The sequence below is a fragment of the Hypomesus transpacificus genome, chromosome 11 (genome assembly GCF_021917145.1).
Source record: "Hypomesus transpacificus isolate Combined female chromosome 11, fHypTra1, whole genome shotgun sequence".
NCBI classification, from domain to species: domain Eukaryota; kingdom Metazoa; phylum Chordata; class Actinopteri; order Osmeriformes; family Osmeridae; genus Hypomesus; species Hypomesus transpacificus.
The window spans coordinates 12,865,196-12,888,728 of NC_061070.1; the positions used below are offsets into that span (position 1 = coordinate 12,865,196).

Here is a 23,533-nt window from a genome sequence, read left to right on the forward strand (position 1 = left end):
CCATCAACTAATGCGTTTTCATCATTCATTTTAGTGGGCAGTTACGGAGCGTGCTATTACTCGAAACGGCAGCTCGAAGAAAACCAAAAGACCGCCCCACAGCTGCTGGTTTGCTGGCAAGTCCTCTGTGTTTTTCCCTTTGCACCATGGGAAGTGTGGTCTTACGGCGCCCGTTCTGAACGTATTGGAAGTACAAGTGGAATGATAGAAGAACTACAGTCATCACACCGCTGCATGACGACTTAGTCTGTCAATCACTAGCGTCTTTTGTTTAGTCGCTCAGGGGCTTCCAGTCTGAGCAAGCACCCCTGCCTGATGCGCGCACGGGCTACAGAGGGGGGTTTGCAGTCTGCGAAGGCAAGTGTCACCATGATCAACCTTATATGGGGTGGATCCTTATACTGCGTGGCTGCATAAATCATAACTTCAGGATGAAGACGTGATCACAGCGCGTTCGGCATCATTATCAGCATCGGAATAACCATTTATTTTTCACGCACACTGTGGACTCGGGCACCGCTGCAGAGGTGCTAGACTGGTAGGCGGGGGCAGGAGCTGAGGACAAAGATATTTATGCTATTAATAAATCTGATAATGAAGCGTAGAAAGATTATGGTCGCGGCAGGCTTTTGCCTTTCATTTTTTCTAGGTACTCTTATGAATTTGCTCTATATACCAGGATTTGAGCACCACCAAAACCGAAATAGAGCACATCGGTACTACCACGAAAAACAGCAACGGGTTACGGGCGACTTTCAGCTTCACCTCGGTGAACCAGTCACCGAGACGGCCGCTGAGCCTAACAGTAAATCCAACACAGGAAGCCTCCACGATCTCCAGCTGCAAATACAAGAAAGGTTCGACGAGGTTGTCCAGTACCGTCGGCGCCAAGCACATGTGCCGGGCACTGGAAACCCAGTCCGCCCGCTGGAGCGTAGAAGATTGATGGATTTAGAGCCAGGGCACAGTTGGGACCCTGTCAAAGTCATTGATAGAATTGATAACCGACAGACCCGTTTTCAAAATCGACTTTCTCCGTCGACATACCTTCACGTGAAATCACAGAAAGATTTTTCAATTTATTCAAGGAGCATTAACGGTACACTGATGCTTGGCTGCAGCAGCATTGACAACGTGACTAATGTGCAGTACCTTGGTTCAGGCTACACAAAGGCTGTGTACAAAGCAGCTCTTAACAGCAGCTTCTCAGTGGCTCTGAAATCTGTTGATTTTGGGGGACATGATATGGAAAATTGCGTAAAGAAATATGGCTCACAAGGAGACTGCTACAAACTTGCCTCCTTCAAAATAGTGAAAGAGATGACGCTGATGGAGAGGTTGCAACATCCCAATATTTTAAAGGTAATCTTCATTCATTTCTAATCGCTGTTAGATTATCTCACATGTCCATAATCAGGTAGTGTCTCTTCTCTTAGCTTGAAGAAAACATCTGTTAACATTTTTACATTTTATAATATCACTGTAAAGTCATATCCAAAGGTCTAAAGTCACAATTAATATTTCTTCAAAAGAAATAATACAACAACAATTTCCTTATTTTACCAATTAATTTACAAGCGTTTGTCCTGCAATAGTCTAACAAGGAAGACAAAAGACATCAGTCATTCCTCCCTAATGACCAAATAAGCTTTGGCGTGAAAATTCACTCCTCGTGTGTTAGAAGTAACACATGTAGTCTAAATACCCTTCAAACATTTCTGAGTTTTCATAAAGTATGGAAATCCGTTCAAAACCTGCAGCAGTCGAGTAACCACCACAAAATATTGGTGTGATTGACGCGTTTGAGGCATACGTGTGGTACAACTAGTAGAGACTGATTAATAGAATGTGCTTGAGAGAGAGCCATTGCTGAGTTGTTACATTGCCGATTTTAAGCTTATCAGCGGGGTTGCAGATCTGGCGCGTGAGTCGTTGCGCCACCCCAGGCAGTGTTCGTCGACCTCAGAGTCTCATTTGTAAGTTCTGCTGTGGCATATATTTTATCAACTCACTCACGTAAACATAGGCCTAAGCTAAAACGATACAGCTGTTCTTTCTATACACCTCAGTGTGTACTTAAATGTTTATAATAATAGGCTGTACATATGCGTAAAAGGTTAGGCTATCCGCAAAAGTATTGTAGATCTATCGACTAGCCTATTATTAATTTACATAAATTTGCTGTAGGGCTACACAGGTCATTGGAGCCCAAAGGTTTCCTAAACTGAAAGGTCAGTCTGTGGTTATTAAAAATGGTTTTATTGTCTAGACTTTAATCAGCTCACAGGGTGCAGACTCTAAAAAGGTGTTGTGGGCACTTGAGCCAACTGCTGAACTGGAGAGGCTTTTTGCAACTAGCGGAATTCGTTTTTTTACTGTAATATACTCAGCATGAGCCCTGCTGTGCAGCGCTCTAATTAAAATAGAAAAGCAAGCAAAACTGATTCTTCTTTAATGGTGGACAATGGCATTCGCATATTAGTTTTGAAGCAGTTATCTTGAACTTCCTGTATTGCGATAGTTCTCAGCCATATTATCATGCATGGTACAATTATTAAAAACAAGCACACACCAAAAGCACACAGATTTACAGCGGTCAAATAAAAGTTCCCAAGAGAATGGCCCTTTTGGCCTCATAGCCAACTTTTAACAACAACATACATAGCTAACTGAACACACATATTTTGCACTGAACACAAGGTAAATTATAATTACTACATGTACAATTTTATTTTTGGGATCAGTCTTTTGTAATTCACAAAAACCCTTGATTAATTTGTCATCCAGCTCCAAAGCCTGAGGTTGGGATCCATATTAAAGAAACTGTAGCTTATTATAACAGTGTGGCTATATTTACATTTCATTCACCTTTATCACATATACAATCCAAACACACAAGCCTACATTTAATATTTTTTAACTATCCAACAATCACAATTTATAAATGGTACTTTTTCTCTTTTTACTTTACATTAAAGCAACTTGTTAAATGCTTAATTTCGTTTTTACAATATTCTTTTTACTATATACTGTAGGTAAAGTAAACAGTTGGCAAACAAGTATTGTAGCTTTTTGAAACAGACAACAGGTTAACTTATTTTTTATACACATAACCTAACCTTTGTTATTCTTTATGATGGCAGCACATTGAATGTTTTTTGTTCTTTAATAATTAATATTTAATTAGGTTTGCTCACTGGGTTTCCTACACAGTTGTAGTCATGAAAGACAGCACATTAACATCTAAACCTATCTTTATCAATATCTAGCATATATAAAAGTACATTTTAGGTTCACATTCAATATCTAGTAGTGGAAGTAAGACTACAGTCAAGGTTAAAGGTCATACACACATTCCTTATGTCCACTCAGACTTTTATGTGTTTTATGCTATACACGCAAACACATTCATACACTCGCACTCTTCCTCACACACATACGTATGCATAGTTGCTTGCTCAATGCATGCATGCATCCCATGTACATGCAAATCACACAGACCAGCATTTGTGGGTGGATGACAAATACAGTTTGTTGCATTCTTTTTGTTTCAAGTGAATACTTCCAAGTAGATTTATTTGAGAACAAACACTTTCTGTTGAATACAATTTATATTTTTTTACCAGAATAGTTTCATACTGTATCATGCTAACATAAACATACATTTTGTACAATGTGACAGGAAAGTATTAGTTCTTCTTGAATACGTTATAAATACGAGTTGTAGTCCAGGAATAGAAAACTGTAAACCAGCTCCCAGGCAAATTCGTTTTTTTTCTTGCACAAGGAACAAATACACTATTAGAGGTAACGGAATGAGGAAAATGACGTATCAAACTGGGCAGGGGTTGAATTGTACAAAGATCGTATTCAAGAATAACACAAAAAACGTAATATGCCGAGACAGGTCGAGAATCCTTCAGCACATCCTCAGAGTTGGCCTTGAAAGCAGAGAGCGGCCACGACTTCAGTAGTGCACCGTATACCTTAGGAACGGTTTTGCAGTAGCAAAACAGTAAGATTTTATGTAAAAATACCTGCATGAAAATGCTCTCTTAAGATATAAAAACTGAAGCTTAAAAGCTTTGTAGTTGCTGGTGAATACCATTAAGATAAAAAAGCATCACAAAGACATTGAAAGAGTCATTAACATCAAAGTTCCTAGTTTCCCTGCAATGCATCACTAGGGTGGCCCTCGAATCCAGATGCCTAAAGTGAAGCTAGGGCTGGACTAGACATGTGTTCTCACACCAGCGGGCGTGTTTCACTCTCTCTGACCTGCTCCTTGTTAGCCTGAGTGTGAACAAGATGAATTTGAACAGATCAGAGAGGGAGATAACCAGAGGCGCTGTCTGAACTGTGTGTGTGTGTGTGTGTGTGTGTGTGGTAGGGAAAAGGTGGAAGGCAGGAAGGAGAGGGGGGCGGTTAAGGGATAAAGAGATATCTTTCACGGGGCTGGTGTGTGTGTATTTGTGCCTTTATGAAATGGCCGTGTATGTGTGCAGAAATGAATGTGGCTGTGAGTGTGTTTGGATTCAGGCTATTAGAGCCAGGAGCTCTGGATTATATTTACATTAGCTTGTCATTCTTTCACCCGTCCCCCGCCCCCTCCATCCTCCAATGTGAAAGTTGGAGCCGCAAAAAGTCATCCCAGTCGCAAAAAAAACCCTGGACTCAGTGTAAGGATGAAGAGAAGAGAGACAGAGAGAGAGAGAGACCGGACAGAGCGCAGAGGAAGGAGGGTGTATGCCTGTGAAGTCAGCTGTAGACACAGTTGCAATTAAGAGCAGGATTAACACGTTAACCTCTGACTTCCAGGGGAAGGAAGCTCGGGGTGGGAGAGGGATAGCGGTCCACGGCCCCCCTGAGCCCCTGAAGCCCGGCCCTGGTTCTGATCAAGCTCTGCTCTGGACCCATGGCTCCTGAGGCCTGAGTGTCTGTCCTCCATCTCTGTACACAGAGCAGGATGGATCCGTCTCGATCACAGGGATTAGACCTAGAAATTGAGAGGTTCCATCAAGGGTTCCTTTAATTCTGTGAGATTTTCTACGTATTCACATTCATGCATCTTTTAAACATTTAAAAATGACCATATCATGTGATTTTCACATATTCAGCTCTTTGAACATTTAATATCTTCAAAAGACAGTTTCTTGTTTTAGAAAATATAACTTAAATGCTCTGTTTTTATAGGGGATAATTATAGAAGCACCATTTGATGTGGTGAGCTACATGGTCCCACACCATTAGCATGGGGTTAACCCTTGTGTAACCACTTCCCTGTGTTTGAGTTCCAGACCAGACATGTCCAGGTCAGATAGATCTGCCAGCTTGTGTTAACCCTTGGAGAGAACCTTTGATGTGGTTTTGGAGGAAATTAGAAGATCGCTCCAGAGTATTGGAAGGAATTCCTCCGTTTCGAAGGCCTGAAGTTAGCCCCGCTACCCCTGTCTGTTTCTCTTTTATGGGACAACGTTTGTAATATAAATTGCAGGACAAAAAAAGAGCTCTATGATTATTCTCTCCATTTCCTAGCTATCAAGTGTGAGTGTGCTTAAAGGTTTTTGTTTATTGTAGTTTGCCCAGTCATCAAAGGAGTGCTCATAGTCATAGTTCTTAGCAACCCAAACCCTCTGTCGCAATCATGTTGATGTGTGTCAATATGAAATAAGGTAAATTACACATAGGAAAAAGGAATAAACAGAGTGTGTAATCATCAAAACTGTAAACTTTTAAAAAGCCTTCATTCACCCAAACTTTGAGTTTGAAGGATTTCACCCACCCTTTTTTATTGCATCATAAGTCTCAAATATGTTTAATGTACAAGGATCAATTCATATGGAATGAGAAAATGACATTTGTTCTCTTTGCCAGTGGCACTACTTCCAAGACTCTGATTAAAACAAGGCATAACCAATTCTACCATTAACGTCATACGATATGTACCCTAGCTACACACAAAACAAGCTTTTGATTAGTGGCACACACTAAAACACATTCACACACACAGGCAAGAAACTAAATCCTTAAAATACACACTGACCTGGCACAACCTCTGAATAAATTGCCACATAAAATAATTTGTAGCTTATTACTCCTCAGCTTACCTGATTTGTGAGGGAAATTAAAACACATTTGGAGCTTACATTCAATCCCCTTCTGTAACAGAGAGCCAGTTAGTATCATGTGGGTGTTAGAGAGCAGGTCTTGTTTGCCAGACACCCCGTAGTCCTCCTGTGACATGGGGCTTACAGAGGAGCAGCAGTGTGCTCTGGGCCCTGGCAGATGCTGGGGGCTTCATCTCTGGACAAACATGGCTGTCTCTGCCCCTGGTTTGATCCCTGTCCAGGATCCTGGCCTGGTGAAAATGAATGTGGCTGAGGGCTAACAGCCAGACAGCCAGCCAGGTCCCACTAGGCCCCCTCCCTTACTTAAGATTTAATAACGCCCCATACAGAAATACTGTATTGAAATCTAAAATGTTTTCAAGTCTTACCTATACTGTAGCTGAGCTTTCCGGAGTTAGCGCCTTCACTTGACTCAGACCTGTCTGTCTGTTACTGACATGACAACCATGAGCAGAATTCAGCCGTTAATTCTTTCTTTGATTAAAACCATACACTCCAGTATGTCAAATAAAGATATACAGTATGGAGGCTCAGCTTTCTTTGCCTAGTTGGCCTTAGTTACAACCTTGGCTTTGGGCAGTATATCTCTTTAAGTCTGAGTGTGTGGGTCTCCCCCATTCCCCATCCCTTCCTTATTGCCTGGCAACTAAGCTGACTCACTTCTCCCCTTCAGCCAAGCTCCCAGAGAGCTGCCAGGCCTACTACTGTTGACTGCCCTAAAAAAATATCTGCTGCCATTTTCACACTTACCTCACCCCACACACTTTCTAGTTCCACAGGCTCCAGGTCTTGGATATGTTGAGTTTCAGTTGAAATATACAGGAGTACTGTAAACATTGGAAAACTGTCAGCAGCAAAGCACATTGTAGTGTAACAAGTAAAAAGGTGAATGACCTTTGAACCCAAGCCAGATAAAATGGCACCAAATCCAATGCAAACACAAACAGTATCCCGGCATGCAACTGTTATCTCAGAGAAACCAGGGCAGCTGAGGGGTCTGCCATGGAAAGAAAACACTGCCCTGATGCAGTCATGCTCACACAAGAATGTGCTGACAATCAACACACATGCACAAACACACATTAGTCATTGAAGGGAATTGAAACCTTTTAAATAATAGTTTTTTCCACATCTTCTAGAAAGTGCCATATGATAAATCACACACATGAACAGCCTTACTGTAAAATCATTTGAGGAGCTGTATTGCTTGGGCTAAAAGAAAAAAAAAATCTGCCATGCTCTTCAACTAAAACAGAAATGTAAGCTTGTTTTTATTTCATGTAGATCTGAGAGGTGTTGTTGGTTTAGACACTCCCATGCACTCCTGGCAGGACCCAGGGGTGGGGTGAGGGGGCACAGTGCCAGGCATTGCCCGCTGGCTGTTCCTCCTCACCCACAGGGCTGGCACTGCCCGAGGCCACCTCAGATTGCTCGTCATGCACCACATCCATAAACATCTCTTCAGACGCACCCAAACTGCCAACAAACACAGATCACAGAGCAGGAAGCCATTTTTCCACTTTTGGACTGCATATATTCACAAAATAAACGTAAAATATACTTTCTTGCGGAAGATTGAGAGTGACTTTGGTGTGCCACCCTCTCCGCTTTTCTTGGTCAGTGGATTTTCTTTGATTCAGAGTTCCTGGTGGTATAGTTTACAACTATGTTGATTGTTATCCTTTAAGATTAAATTTCATGCCCTCTAATTTTAACTGGTTCTTCTGGCACAAATTAGCTAAAGCAAATGTTTCTGCAAGCAAGCATCCAGACTCGCCTCAACGGTCACCTCAGCCACGTAGTGGAGAGTAAACCATTAAAATCATCCAAAAGCAACAGCTAAACACAATTTCATGTCTTGCAAGAAAACGTTGTAACACGACACATTTAAATCAGAATTTAGCTCTTGTTGAAGCGTTCGGGAATTCAATTATTTTCATAAAGTAAGCATACAGTATGTGGGCCATTCCTGGTCACTTTTCTCTTCTCTTCAGTTGTTCGTAATGGAGGATTAGCCAGAGTCAGAAACAACATGGAGGTTACGTTGCGCTAATAGCCTAACATGAGTGTGTTCCTTGCGTTTCCTCAGCTGTATGGCTACTGCTACCAGGACAGCAATGACATTCAGGACACGGTGACGGCCATCACTGAGCTGGGCAGTCCTCTGGAGATGATCCAGCTGCTCCAGACCTCCTGGGAGGAACGCTTCAGGGTAAGACACACACACACACACACACAAAGATACATGTACTGGACACTCTGGACACATGCTGGTCCACACCCACGCCTAAACACACACGTGTAACCCCCTGTCACAGATGGCTGGAATGAGGACTTAAACTTAGAACTTAGTTATGATGTAATGTAAGTCAGAAGTCTGGTCAGAACAATGGCCATGCTGTAGAGTTGTACTCAAGATCATTGGGGGTGTCTCAAATAAACAATTTGCCTTTTTGGGTTTTGTTAGGGTCTCTCTATTACCAAGGACAAATGAGCCAGGCAAGCCTTGCCTGCTGCTACAGTAGCTACATAATGTACAATGGTATTTCCAGAGCTTTTTGCTCCAGTATGTTTCCTGAGAGTCTTAGGGTTGAGCATGTGGGCTGCAGAGCCTGGTCTGACTATCTGTATATCACTATCGCTAAAGCACCGCTCGAATTGCTTCCTATAACTTCCTCTGGGCGGGTTGGAGGGGAATGCCTGCTTCACTGACGGGAATGCCTCCTTCACTGAGGAGCTAAAACACTCACCCGCAAGTCCTCTCCTCCGCTTTCCTATTTCCTATCCTAATTTCATCCCATCTCTCTCCCTTGTTTTCTCCTAACTCATTTCCTTTACCCTTCCACTCTCTTTTCTCCTCTCCTCTTCATGCAATGTACAGAAGAACTTAGCTTCTCCTCTAAGAGAAGTCAGGGAGTTGTGCGGTCCATCAGCTTATTGTTACATTTGACAGTTAACACATGGTGGCACAGGGAAACTATGGGGAACACTGGGTTGGGTTGAGTGTTACATTGAAAGGAGTTCCCGTATCCCTAGTGTTACCACTGACACAACCACTACAGCTCAACACATCCTTATACGTGTCACTGCTGTCCCCCACAACGCTACACCACACCGTTCAACATGTCATCACCCAGCATCATTTGTCTCATTCTGTTACAACAACACTGCCTTTTTAGCAGTGGGACACCCCTCCACCAAACACAGAGGGGCCGTTTGCAGTTTGGCTAGTAAGCTATCTGAAATTACATCTGCCTGGTAAATATATACATTGAGGTAGCGTTCCACTTTGATTTCCTGAGTCTTGAACGACAGCCAGAAGAGTTTCTAGGCTCGTGATTGCTTCCACAGAGGATACCAATGCCTAGCACGTGTACAATAAATTTGCCTTTTAATACATTTCCCTTTTAAACAGTGGCCATGAAATACCTACTTTTATAGACTTTTCTGTTGCTTGTTCCTTTGTTTTAGAGGAACAGAAAAGTCTGTCAGATCACTTTAAGTTCCCCGTAAACATCAGTTGTCTTCTCCAAATGGTTCTGTAACTGACCAGGCGGTTTCAAAACTGGTACGGTGGTGGAAGAAGGATTTGGAGAGACCCTGGAGAGAAATACCTGTTTTTCATTGAGATGTCTTGTTGTTTCTGTGACTTGTCCTGTCATGCAGTGAGGGAATATGGATGGAAAACGGTAGGGAGAATATTCGTCTTTCACCATGTGATCAACAAAGACCATCTCAATGTGCAGGGGACAGAGGTTGTTTCTTTGTCCCCCAACGTGTTGGTTATCCCCCCCTCCCCCCCCTCCTCCCTCCTCTCCTCCTTCCCTCCCTCCCTTGGAACGGGACGCGAAAAAAAGAAGTGTACAAATACGAATGATTACGAAAAGAGCCTCTTCGTCAGACATTTGCGGTTCGTCTGAGGCGTTGATAGACTCGTGGGACGTGCGCAGTAAAAACCACTGAATTTCAAACGCTCCATTTAGGTCCGTCGCCATTTCCTGTCTGCGTTGACGAAGCCTTTCATGGCCTACAGACGCTGTCAGCGAGCGAGGCACACCCACATCCTCCTTGGACCCCTCCCCCGTCACCTCCATAACCCTAGCCGAGCCTCATTTACATACGATTATCATAAGTAGCGTGTGCTCCTGTGCTGGCGTACTCCGACGGACACATCGGGTGCTTTTATGATTTATTTTTGCATTTAGACCGTAGCTGTATGTGAGAAAACGGTGAATCACATACACGATCATATTCATATTGCTCATAATCATTTGTGTTCAAGTTGACCCATTTCTTAAGTATTAGGCTAGACTCCCTTTCTCACTTCCTTCTCTCTCTCTTGTTCTCTCTCTCTCTCTTTCCCTCTCTTTACCTCTCTCTCTCTCTCTCTCTCTCTCTCTCTCTCTCTCTCTCTCTCTCTCTCTCTCTCTCTCTCTCTCTCTCTCTCTCTCTCTCTCTCTCTCTCTCTCTCTCTCTCTCTCTCTGTCTCTGTCTCTCTCTTTCTCTCGAGCTCCATGGTCTAAGTCTGACCTCTCTCACTCTCTCCTGGTCCCCAGTACATTAAAACCAGCTTTTGTCTCGCCTGAATGAGGATTGAGCTGTTGGGCTCCTCCTCCTCTCAATCCCTCATTCTGTCTTTCCTCCTTCTGTCTGTTCCTGGGGACACAGTGATATTTGGTTTAGAGTCTCTGTGTCAGGGTCTTAGTCCTGCCCTTCACATGCCCCTCCCAGCCCCAGTTGCTACCCTTGTTTCCTGGAAACAATGAGGAACGGATTATCCTTGGGTCGGGCAAACACACATGCACACACACACACACAAACACACACACAAGCAGAATCCCCAACACACTAGAACACACTGAAGTGCTTTACTTGGAGATTTATAAGTAGCTATAGAGGAGTACAGGGGCTTAGTAAACTTGTGTTCCAAAAGAGGACCATACAATTCCTAAACAAACAGGTCTCAGCTGAACAGCGTCAGGTCCGGGAGGAGAGAATGAAGAATTTGGTTTGAGAGAAAGAAATGAGGCACAACAGAAGTGTATACTTCTACACGCTGTCTGTATAAAGCTGACTGTACATAGTTGAGAATCTGACCAGCGTGTACATGTGTTTGCTTTCAATAGATCTGTCTGAGTCTGGTGCGTCTGCTCCACTACCTGGCCCACTCTCCTCTGGGCTCCGTCACCCTGCTGGACTTCAGGCCGCGCCAGTTTGTTCTGGTGGCGGGGGAGCTCAAGGTCACAGACCTGGATGATGCCAGCACAGAGGAGGCCCCCTGCTCCCCCTTCTCACCCTCCGACTGCGTCATGGAGTTTCCCGCCCGCAACTTCACCCTCCCCTGCAACAGAGGGCGCTGTGTTGGCATCAATGAGAAAAGGAACTTGTACAATGCATACAGGTAAGGTAGAATAATAAAGGAGAGACTGGATATTTTGGTTGAAATTGTGAAAATGACAGTTTGTACGTTGACTAAAGGTAATCTACAGGAATTCAAAGTTAATTTACCATTAATATTCTGTTTATTTCCAGGTTCTTTTTCACATACCTACTGCCTCACAGTGCCCCGCCCGCACTAAGACCCTTACTGGACAAGATAGTCAACTCTACAGGTTAGTGTCAGTCTGTATATCTAGTTCTTCAAGAGTTTGACTGCTTGTGCAATGGAGCTACATAATTTCATCCACAAAACTTGTACAGCTCTCTCTCTCTCTCTCTCTCTCTCTCTCTCCTCTCTCTCTCTCTCTCTCTCTCTCTCTCTCTCTCTCTCTCTCTCTCTCTCTCTCTCTCTCTCCCGCTCTCTCTCTCTCTCTCTCTCTCTCTCTCTCTCTCTGTCTCTCTCTCTCTCTCTTTCTTTTTATCTATCTGCTTATCAGGATGATGGTATGTCAGCAAAGGGTTTGAAATCTGTTCCTCTGGGACACAACAAGCCGTGAAGGCGCAGACATTTTGGGCAGCAGTGTGTGTGTGTGTGTGTGTGTGTGTGTGTGTGCGTGTGTGTGTCAGTTGTGTAGGATTAGAGGCCAGCTCATGTGATCATATCTTTCCTAGTCAGTCAGTATAATCACACAGAGAGCATAACAACCATCACAGTAGTGCGTGTGTGTGTGCATACGTGTTTGTGTGTGTGTGTCAAAAGCAAACACAGTCTTTGTCCCATGTTCCCCGATCAAAGACCTTCCATCACATGTTTTGTCTGGGTATGTGCATAGCATTTGGGTTTGTCCACTGTTTTATTACAATGGTATGCTTTTATGTCAGTGCAACAATGGTCTGTAGGATTTGTAATGTGTAAACAACACAGTGAAGGAATGTTAATCCTGAGTTGTTGCTGTCCCAGGGGAGCTGGTCTGGGGGATGGATGAGACACTGGTCCAGCTGGAGAATGTGTTGCACCAGTACAGAAACGGGTTATATCTGCAGAACAACACTCAGGCACACAGAGCTGGTGAGTACACACACACACATATCCACTCACACACACATATCCACTCACACACACACACATATATCCACTCACACACACACACACACACGCATATCCACTCACACACACACCTCACAACTACTCTCACTCACTAGGTCTCACGCTATAATCACTCCAGTGTTTACATACATTCCTGTGAGATAACATTCTAATGTAGTCACATCCACCTCTGTCCTAGAGATGAGGCCTGAGAGAGTGTAATCAAGTTAGATAACCCTAGACCCTATGTCCTGGTCTGGCCCTGTACACTGCTATGTTCCTCTGCAGACTGCATATGGTCCAGGTTATGACCTTACTTACGAACAGCAGGGTTGATAACGGTACATAATGCAGGATAATCATGAAGCCATTGTGTGCGTATTTGTGTGAGAGAGCTAGAAACAGTTTGTGAGACTGATGAGAGAGAAAGAGAGAGAGAGGGAAATATATAAAGAATGTGTCAATGCGTTGGAAAGAGAGAGACAGAGAGTGTGTATGTGTGTCAGTACATGTGTGTGTGTGTGCGTGTGTGAGATCCAGGAGCGAGGCAGAGCTCTGATATGTCAGATACGGTCATGACAAATAGAGTGAGATCAAAAAGATTACCATTTATGTAACGGAGAGAGGCTGCGGGGGAAGACAGACAGGTCTAGCAATCGGATGATCCCATGATGCACTGCGAGGGAACCCCCTTTCTCCCTCTCCCACTCTCTCCTCGTCGCTTGGCTTCATTTTGTCGTTTGACTTTTTCCCTCCTCGTCCCCTCCCTGTCTTTCCCCTCTTCCACCCGTACATTCCCCGAGTGCCCTCTTCCCTCCTCTTCTTTCCCCTTCCCTTTCTCTCTCCATTCCTCCATGAGTCCTCACTCCGCTCCACTGGCAGTGCAAAAGCAGACACAGGCTGGCGTTGAGTGATGGCTACCCTCAGCCCGAGGGCCAGAGCTGGGCTTAAAACAAGCCTTCCTCTCTCCACGTCCCCCCCTTCGCTATCACCCCTTCCCTTAGCTGCTGGTCCGCGACAGCCGCGATTGGCCTCCATCCTCGTTAGCTCGGTCGAGGAAGGCCGGGATCTGCAGCCAGTGCTTGTCTGTGGGGAAGGCTTCCCTGTGGAATGTGGCCTCACATCATGTGCTTTTTCCACGATTACACAATCCGCCCCTCCGCCTCCTCTTCCGTTTTCTCCCCGTCGCTGGAGCTTTTAAGTCGACCATTTAGAGAGAGCGAAAGCTCCATAAAGCATTAATTACGGCCATAAAGCTTCTAATAGCTGTGGTTATTTACTACGTCCCGGAGAAGGGCTGTATGCTGCCACGCATGCAGGCTGGACCGTGTGTGTGTACATGCCTATGTGTGTGTGTGTGTGTGTGTACATGCCTATGTGTGTGTGTGTGTGTGTGCTCTCCACACTGTAAATCGTACAGAACACCCTGCCCCGCTCTCCCTGCCATTTAAAGGCTATCCCTCTTTTTCAGCTTCAAACAGCCATGCAACCCTTCTCCTGTAAATCACTGGAACTGGGACTGTTTCTCAGGGCCCTAGCCCGGAGGATGGAGGCCAGAGTATACAGTAGGAGATCGGATGCTCTTTAACGGCAACCGAAAAGCCATCATGATGTCGTGTTTGAGTTAGAGCACCAACCGGTTTGTGGGTGTGGTGTGTGTGAGTGAGAGGGTACTCAATGATTCACGCTCTACAGACTGACAGGATTGTATAGGGTTGGAGGAGGGGGGGGGGGGTGATGGGGGTGGGGGTGCACTTGGAAGCTGCCCTCTTCTTCTCATCAGTGCCATTGTCACAGACCTGTGAAGTTTAGTTAAACCCACAGACTGCTGTGTGTGTGTGGGGGGGGGAGGGGGGGGGGCAGAGTGTACAGAATGTGTACTCAGAGAGTGCATTGTCTATGGAAATATTGTCCCAATGCTGCTCAGGCAAAAAAAAAAGAAGGTTCCATACAAGTTGTAGCACGTACGCACACACACACGCACACATACACACACACACACACACGCACACACACACTTGAACATGGATGGATTGTCTGGTGTGTGGTTTCCAGGCATCAAGACTATGCAGAGTGTAATCATAGCCATGATGGGTGAACCAGAGGATGACTGACCTCAGTATTAACAAAGAGACAGCAGGCTTCCCACCAGCAGAATCAGCAGTCAGGGGGGCTGCTTAGACGATATGGGTTATCCTCCCAGCTTTCTTATTTGTCACTTATACTGTAAGACAGAGCACCTGCACTATGACGAAGATACAGGCGGTCTAAGACTTTGAAAGACGCGGCTCCTCCCTCACAGGAAGTGAGCTGTACGTCGTGGCTGGGGGCCCCGGGTTCCAGGGTAACGCCGGGGCAGGAGTGAGTAACTCATAGAGAAAGAGATACTGGAGGAGAAAAGGGGGAGTAGACGTTTCTCTTTCTTGGGAAGCCTCTTCCATCGCCCATCCGTCTCTCCCTCCCTATTTATCCCCCCCCCCCCCCTCCCCCTCCGTCACTCTGTGAAGCCTGTCTGCCCTGGGTCGCGGTTACCCTGGCAACCGTGGAATGCATTGTGGAGAGGTCACGAAGAGTGCCCTTTACAATGTTTGTCAGACAGTTAGCGGGGGCAGAGAGGGGAGTGTGTGTGCGAAAGAGGAGGAGGGATGGGGTCGACAAGGGCAGGATCACAGGGACATGCTGCCCCTCGCGTTCCCCAGCAGTTTGGGGGACTGTGCTGCTGACAGGCACACAATGCTGCTCTCCCATCACCCCCCCTTCCCCCCCCTTCCTTCCCTGAACTCACACAATCAGCCAGCTCATCACACACACGTGCAGGACAGGCCTCGGTAGCAGCCGCCAGGCACCGCGCACTCTCAGACACTCCCTCTTCTCTTGCTCTCTGATCTATTTCTGAAGTATTAGGCTAGACTCCCTTTCTCACTTCTCTCTCTCTCTCTCTCTCTCTCTCTCTCTCTCTCTCTCTCTCTCTCTCTCTCTCTCTCTCTCTCTCTCTCTCTGTCTCTCTCTCTCTCTCTCTCTCTCTCTCTCTCTCTCTCTCTCTCTCTCTCTCTCTCTCTCTCTCTCTCTCTGTGTTTCTCCACCTTGGTGACTGACCGATGCACCCCTCCTCCCCCTCTCCTCTCAGACTACAAGCGCGTGGCGGACGCCTCCATCCCCGGGGAGAACTACCGCTGCTGGCCGTCCTATGAACACGAAGGATGTCTGCTGTCAGTGTTCAGCGTCACAGAGGCTATTGGTGTGTGTGAAAGCCATGCCAAGTGCAGGGCATTCGTTCTGACCAATCAGACCACCTGGACAGGTGAGCGCTAATTGTGTTGCGAAATGTGTTTGTGTGCGTTCATATGGAGGGGAGGACATGGCTCGTGGAACCGGATTCGAACATCAAATCAAATCCGGGTCCCAGCAGTAAGACCTTAGCCTACGTTGTATGCACTCCTACCCGATGAGTCCCCCTTATGGACGTATGCATGTAGGCTGACACACATGTCATCTTTCAGGCCACCAGCTTGTGCACTTCAAGACGGGGACTGCCAGCCTAATCTCTGCCAAGGGACGCATCGCCTACATCAGAGTGGGCAGCTGAAACGAAGGAGGGGGAGGAGACTTGAGAACTCATCCGGCCTCCTATAGGCTCATCTGCTCCAGGGCCAAGCCCACTCAGTGTAATAAAGCATCCCATTGGTTGGATAGGAAGACCAAAAGGAGTGGAGGATGGATGCTAAACCACGCCTACCTGTACAAGCACAGAGGACCCAAGTCTCAGTATGTTGTCGCAATAACGCTTTGACAACGTTGTTGTGACAACTTTAGAATGCTCCGTCCATCTCTACAAGAAAGCATTTATGTGTTTTTCTTCAAAGGAATGTTATTAAGTGCATTGGCTTATTGCTCAGGTGATTGTGAAGTTGCCTCTCTAGCTAAGTATACAAAGACTCAAAACTACAAATCCCAAACTACCTAAATGTGCAGTGGTGTCAGCAAGAGGTACATGAATGATTGTTTGGATTTCTAGGATACCTCTCTATCTAAATCCATAATCGAACAAGCATTAGACTACTACCTATTCAGGTAGGTAGACTACTACCTACCCAATGAATGTCTTACCCCCAAAAAAACTAAACAAGGGCTCATTCTACCCCGTCTTTTGAATTCTTAAAACTATTCAGCACTTTTTCCCCAAAAAAATCCAACAGTGTTTAATTTCTCTCCCTGCTTTGAAAAAGCAAGTCAGGAAATAAGATTTCAAATCTGAAACATCTAAAACACCAAAAATGGAAGATGACACTGACATGGTTGTGATCTTTTACAGTGAAAAGGGGCTTTGGTGCTTGTGGATTAAGCATTTTAGACCAAATGTAATGTTGTATTGTGAGCTGGGTGAGTGGTTGATCATGTATTTATTTAAGAGAGTGTGTGTTGGCTAAAGTCCCATCACCAGTTGCTAAGGCAGGAAATAATCTCTCCATGTTGATTTCCTATGGAAATATGAATTGATGCTTAGATAACCAGAAAAAAATCAAAGAGTATGGGTATTATTGCTTTCAATGAAAGCACACTCAGTGAAAAACGAATAAATCAACAGTGAATTCAACTAAATGTACAAAAGCGATCTGATTTTGTGTTTGTTGTTCATGGTGATGGTTGATGTACATAAACAAAGCGCAATGCGATTGTTATTTTTTTATGAAAACTAAAATAAAACCTTGTGAGACGTGTGGAATCTATTGCAGTCTGGCTGAATGAAATGAGTTTTACCAATCTCTCTTCCTCCCAGAAAGGCCTCAATTATTTCCAGGAAAAAAAAGAAAAAAATGGAGAAAGTGAGTGTGTGTGTGTGTTTTGAGAACAAACACAATTTTCAGTCGTGGAAGTATTTGGAGTGTGAGATGCAGAGGGGGCCAGGGTGCTGGCATGGGCCTGCAGCCCAGCTGCTTCTCCCCTGGGTCAATGGCCTTATACAGCTGGACAGTGCCACAGGAGCCAGGGGGCCAGGGGTGCCGGGGGGGCCGGGGGGTGGGGGGACACAGAGGCCGGGGTAAACTGGGGCTCTTTGGGGCCCCAGGCAGGACCCTACCGTGTAGGCTTTCAGGAAAGTAAAGTCTCAAGAAAAACGTATTCCCTTGGCTCTCAAGAAAGCCATTGTGTGTGTGTGTGCAGTTGTGTCCATGTGTGTGTGTTTGAGGTGAAAGTGTGTGAGCGCGTTCGCGATGACATATTTGTGTGTTAGTGTGTGTGCGAGGCCCTTTTGTCTAAGTGCTCCAGTGAAGATGAAGCAATGTGACCCTTGACCTTTGCCCCTGGTGACCCTAAGCTGAGTCAGGACAAAGGGAGAGGTTGTTAACCAGGAGGAGTGGAAGGCCACGGCACGCCAGGAGCATCCTTAAGAGGCACCAACCTTTATCTCTCCCTCCCCAGAGGCTACTTGTGTCAACATGAGGTCCAAATCTCTCTGCATTTAGTCCCAAGCACACTTGTGTACATTCAGGTAGTGAATACGAAGGGGCTTCCAAACCCAAACGCACTCATTCACACGTTCCCTATGGGCACTCTCTTTTCTCTCTTAATACATACTCACACTCAAGCATCGCTATTTCGGGGCATACACATTTCATCTTTTTTTTTTTTTTTGCAGACGCTCTTATCCAGAGCGACTTACAGTAAGTACAGGGACATTCTCCCCGAGGCAAGTAGGGTGAAGTGCCTTGCCCAAGGACACAACATCATTTGGCACGAACCAACAACCTTCTGATTAATAGCCCAAATCCCTAACCGCTCGGCCACCTGACCCCCCGTTCCCCCGTTCACTCCTACACATGCACGTTCTCTTGCTCTCTCACAGAAACAGCTGACCGCACAGCTGATCATATACCTGTAAGACTGGGGGACGTCCCTCACACCAAAGAGATAGTCTCCAATACTGAGAGCCACTCTCAACCAGAGGGATATGCAGGTTCGGGTCATATTTACAGAGACATGCAAGCACTCACACGCACGCACGCACGCTCGCACACCCACTATATTCTAGGTGAGGCTCGTCATGCATGACGTCCTCTCTGGACTGGGATCTCTGGTGTTGCTGTTAAAACCAGACTGGGCTGTTACTCGGGCGGACCAGCAGATGTTTTCCATATGAGGACCTGCGTTGAAACTCTCTTTTCATGCGTAGTGTGTGTGGGTGTGTGTGCTTGTGTGTGGGTGTTTGTGTGTTCAACAGACCAGTTAGTCACCAAAAGCCATCAGACATATATATCATAGTATGTGTCTGTATAAAGATCTGCACAGACTTGTACTGCATGCGTGTGTGTGTGGGTGGGTGGGTGGGTGTATGTGTGTGTATGATGGATGGTATGAGTTTGTTCAGAGACAGATCTCTGTCTTAGCAGGTGTGCGTGCATGAGTGCGCACGATTGCTGTGTGCTGAGTAAAAGACCACGGCTTTTATGAAGAAACTAAACAAACGTGCTTTGGGTTTTAAAGTCGGAGGAACAGGTCTGAAGTTGCTTGTTTTAAAAAGAGTTAAGAGGCGATGCTAACAGAGGGTGGAAGGAAAGAAAGGGCAAGAGAAAAGGAGGGAGCCTAATTTGCATCCTTTCGTGTGAGGGACAGGAAGAGCGAGAGAAGCGTCTCCTGAGATAAGGGGCAGCATCTGTCTTTTATTGGCCTGGGGGATTAGGGCCTTTCCTGAGGCAGTGCATGAGTGCCGGGGCTGGACTAGGGGCTGGGGGCTGGTCTGGGGACAGGGGGTTAGGGGTTAGGGGTTAGGGGTTGGGGGTAAGGGCTAGGGCTAGGGCTAGGGCTAGGGTGGAAGCTGGGTCTGGATAGGGGGGAGGTTGGGGCTGGCCTGGGGGCTGGGGCTAAGGTAGGGGTGAGGGCTGGAGTGGGGATGAAGGCTGAGGTGGGGAAGACGGCCGAGGCAGGGGATGGGGTGGGAGCTGGGACTTGGAGCACTAGACATGGTAGTCTGAGGTCACAGGCAGCTAATGAGAGACAGACAGCTACCCAGCCGGAGGAGGCCTAAGACACTGACATAGCATGATGTGGATCACTGTCTTCCTTTGGGAAACCTGCTCGGATTACCTACATCCAATAACTGCTGCCCAACAGCACTACAGAGGGAGGAGAAAGAGAGAGAGAGAGAGAGAGAGAGAGAGAGAGAGAGAGAGAGAGAGAGAGAGAGAGAGAGGTGGAGGCGGGGGGGGGAGAAGGAGATAAAGAGGAGGAACCATTGAAAGACTGTCAGGGTGCAGTACCACTTTCTCTGGTCTCTCCTCACTCCCTGGCCCCCAACTCCAGCCCACTTGAAGCCCAGATTGGATGTCATGTTCAGGCGTTCACATGCAGTCACCACCAACAATCGCTGCCATTGTGTCGTCTCTCAGCAGAGCAGGGCAGAGACACAGGATAGCAGAGATTCAGCCAGGTTGAGAGAGACTGCCGAGTGGAGGACAATAGTGCCAGTGTTATCAGCGCTCAGGGCCAGGATAGGGCCATCGGGGCCTACAGGGTAAGTGCAGCCACCAGCCACCGTAAGGGGTAGAACAACACACACAGACTCTCTCTCTCTCTACCCAGACCTTGTCTACTCTTTCATTTTTAACTATGCAGCTGTTTTTCCATCGTCGTTCACTTCATCTCTCTCTCTCTCTCTCTGACACACAAACATACAGTATTCTAGGAACCAGCACTTGTGTTTATCAGTTCACCACTTATTGAACAATTATCTGGATTAGTGCTTTGCATGAAACTTCTAGGAATCCTGTCTGGGAGACTAAAACTACAACCCACCCATTGGCGTTCACAGCATTCTGTGGTCTATTCCTACTGCCTACAGTCCAACTGTGGAGTCTGTGGACTCTTCCTACTGTCCTACAGTAGAGTCTGTGGTCAGTTCCTACTCCACCCCCACAGTCCTACAGCGAGTTCATGGCAATCACATGACATGACGGTTTGCACTTCCCGGAATCATCTCCTCATAAACTATCCACAAGATCACACAACTTCTACACAGCTACACACATTGACTTTGGCTGGTAGCTGTGAAGAGATTTATGACATGCAGCCAAACACCTTGGAGGTGTGAAGTCTGGATGATCCTCCATGAACCTCTGATAGAGGATGGAGATGCATCTGCAACTTTCATGGGGCATTTGACTAACACGTCTCAACAACAACAACAAATGGTGATATTTGTGTAAGCGCGGTCAAACAGTCTGGACTCAGGACCTTAGTTAACTGTATTTTTTTAGGGTGGGTTTGTGACGGCAGAGGGCTTGTGGTCTGGCTGGTATCCTGAGGGCTGGCTGGCAGAGGGTCAAGAGAATGAGAGATAGCAGCTATGTGGACCTGTTAGCCCTCAGTATGTGTGTTAACAGCAGCCTGTCAGCACCTCCAGAAGGGAGGGAGCGAGTGGGTGTCCCCAGAGAAGGAGCCTGCTTCTGGGGTGGTTAGTCAGCAGCTGCCCTGGTTACCACTGGCAGGATGCTGGATGAACAAACTAGGATTAGGATGAGATCCAACGCATAAATCCACAATTATGTCTGTGCCATAATCCTTTCCATTTTTCCTGTCAGAGCAACAGAGTCATAATTTGTGTACGTTCTTTTGTACTTCCTTTCTGAACCAACCTTTCCCTCTCTTGTGAAAGCAATAACGTCTGTATCCTCAAAGCTGAGAACGATTCCTTCAGATTGTATTTTGCCCGAAAAGGAAGGGCAACTGGGTTTGAAACCCCAATCCTAAAATCTCAGAGTTGAGATGTGTGTGATGTATGGAAGAATGCAGTTGGAATGCCGGAGTGGTCAGCACAGCATGAGCCTAGGAAATGTGTGTTTGTATGTGTGTGTCTGTGTGCGTGTGTGTGTGTGTGTGAGGGTGTTTATAAGCACCAGGACCAGACATGAAGTATGCCAAGAAAACCACCAGTGTGATGGGGGGGGGGGGGTGGACTCTACAGACATACAATGCAACAAAGGAAGCCAGGGTGGCGGCCCCTTGCCCTTTCATCCCTTAATGCCCATGCCCAAAAAGGCGCCAAGCTTACAACACTTCAACAAGTGTGTGGCACACACAGGGGGTGATGAGAGAGAAGAAGGGAAGAATGGAAGCTCTGCTGTTATTTTCTTCTCTGTTTCCTTATCCCTCTGTGTTGAAGTCCTGGGGTCATTCTGGGGTCGCCTGGCAGACAGCCATATTCTCATGACTAGCCCCTCCTTTTACCCCTCTCTAAATATCTCTATACTCCCTATCCTGGAACGAAACAATACGACGGAGTGGGAGTTAAACACTGTAAGAGAAGACAGAAAAAGGGAGAAGAGAGACAGAGAGAGAGACAGAGAGAGAGACAGAGAGATAAAGAGAAAGAACACACAAACCGAATGGAAACTTCAGGGCGTTCTGCCACACACAACAAAAGATTTCAGGCATAACAGGTTTAGGACAAGCAAAGAGCACTGTGGACCAATAGTGCTGATGTTGTGTGCTTATAAATAAACCCAAAATAAATTGGAGCTAGGAGAAAGGAATGCCACAGACCCACAGTCTGCAAGGAAGGGGAACCCAGATCTAGATCTAGCCTGATGCTATCAGCGGGCAATGCCAGGGATGTGGGCGATTTCCCCTCGACAAGGAAGTAATCAGCACACGCCATGGGCATGAGGGGCATAGTCTCAGCATCCAGCACCCACATCCGTGCCACCCACATAGAATCCACCTTGAGAACGTTTATGGCGTGTGTCTGTGTGTCCAGGTGTGTGTGGGAAAGAAAGATATAGACATGACAGAGAAAGACAACTACCAATGAAGTGAGTCCGTGTTGATGCTTGCGCGTGTATTACGTGTCTTCACAAGCCAACCCATTAATCTGGTCCTCTTATCCCTGGTGTCTGACCTCTGTCACTGGAGACACACACCCTGAGTCCAAACATGTGTCCTGTGGAGCTCCCTACAACCCCTAAAAGCGTGTCTCATCACTGTGTTGTAGTGACAGCACTGATAACACTGCCTCAGGGCAGTTGGCAGTCAGCTGAGGCAGACACCTTCCTCATGTGTCTGAACTGCCTCTGTCTCCCTTCTCTCCTCACCCGTAGACTGCCCTGCCCTCCTTTTCCCTCCCTATCTTCTTGTTCCTCCCCCCTGACCTTCTGACTCCCACCTACAGCCTGTCTCCACACTCCCCCATATCTAGACATCCTTTTCTCTTTTCTTGGCTGTATCTATCTGTGTTATCAAGGGAATGTGGTCCGGGAGGTCAGGGCAGCCCGTCCAGTGGGGTCAGGCAGTGGCTGGCTCTCTAGCTGGCTAACCTCTCCCTCTGGGTCTTTAATTAACCTGGGAGGGCCAGCCATGTTTATCTGGCGCTGGGATCTGGTTGGTGGATGGTGTAGGGCTTTGGAGGTCAGGGGGAGGGGTCTCTTCCTCTACTGAGCCGTCGCAGGAATGTGGCTGTCTAATGACTGCTGTCTGAGTCAGCCACATGGCTAGCCAGCCGCTCGCTGACTCCAGCCGAACCTCAACACAGAGTCTATTCTGTTCTGCATGTATCTCATTGGTATTTTCAGCATACCAAACAGCTCATCTAGATAATGCCTGAGCATGTTATTAACATGGAGAATTTTGGCCCTGCATGCTTAATCTTGAAAGGAAAAAATATCCACATGAGGAGAAATGTCTAGAATTAGGCTTCTTGTCACTACACTCCCAGTGGTGGTGTAATCCCTCTGTCTCCCCCCCCCCCCCCCCCCCCCCCCCCCCCCCGACTGGGCATCAGCCAGGATCTCATCACCACCTCCAGCAGTGTAGGCTTACGCAAGTCAGGACAGGCCTGTCTGTCTGTCTGTCAGCACACATGACCAAGTCACCGGGACAGTATCCACGATGAACACATTTTGATGGCAAGGAAGTAACTATCTATCTGGGATTTTTAACAATGACTATTCAC

The 23,533-nt window shown here is 46.5% G+C and overlaps 1 protein-coding gene across 1 annotated transcript; it reads left to right on the forward strand.

Annotated features, from left to right (window-relative positions):
- Positions 1 to 275: 275 nt before the first annotated feature.
- Positions 276 to 17,321, forward strand: pkdcca (protein kinase domain containing, cytoplasmic a). The gene is made up of 7 exons (XM_047029757.1): positions 276 to 1,362; positions 8,218 to 8,340; positions 11,255 to 11,529; positions 11,661 to 11,740; positions 12,469 to 12,576; positions 15,722 to 15,895; positions 16,095 to 17,321. Exons 1-7 carry the CDS (start codon positions 574 to 576, stop codon positions 16,178 to 16,180), a joined length of 1,635 nt encoding a protein of 544 aa, XP_046885713.1. The 5' UTR covers positions 276 to 573; the 3' UTR covers positions 16,181 to 17,321.
- Positions 17,322 to 23,533: the final 6,212 nt, after the last annotated feature.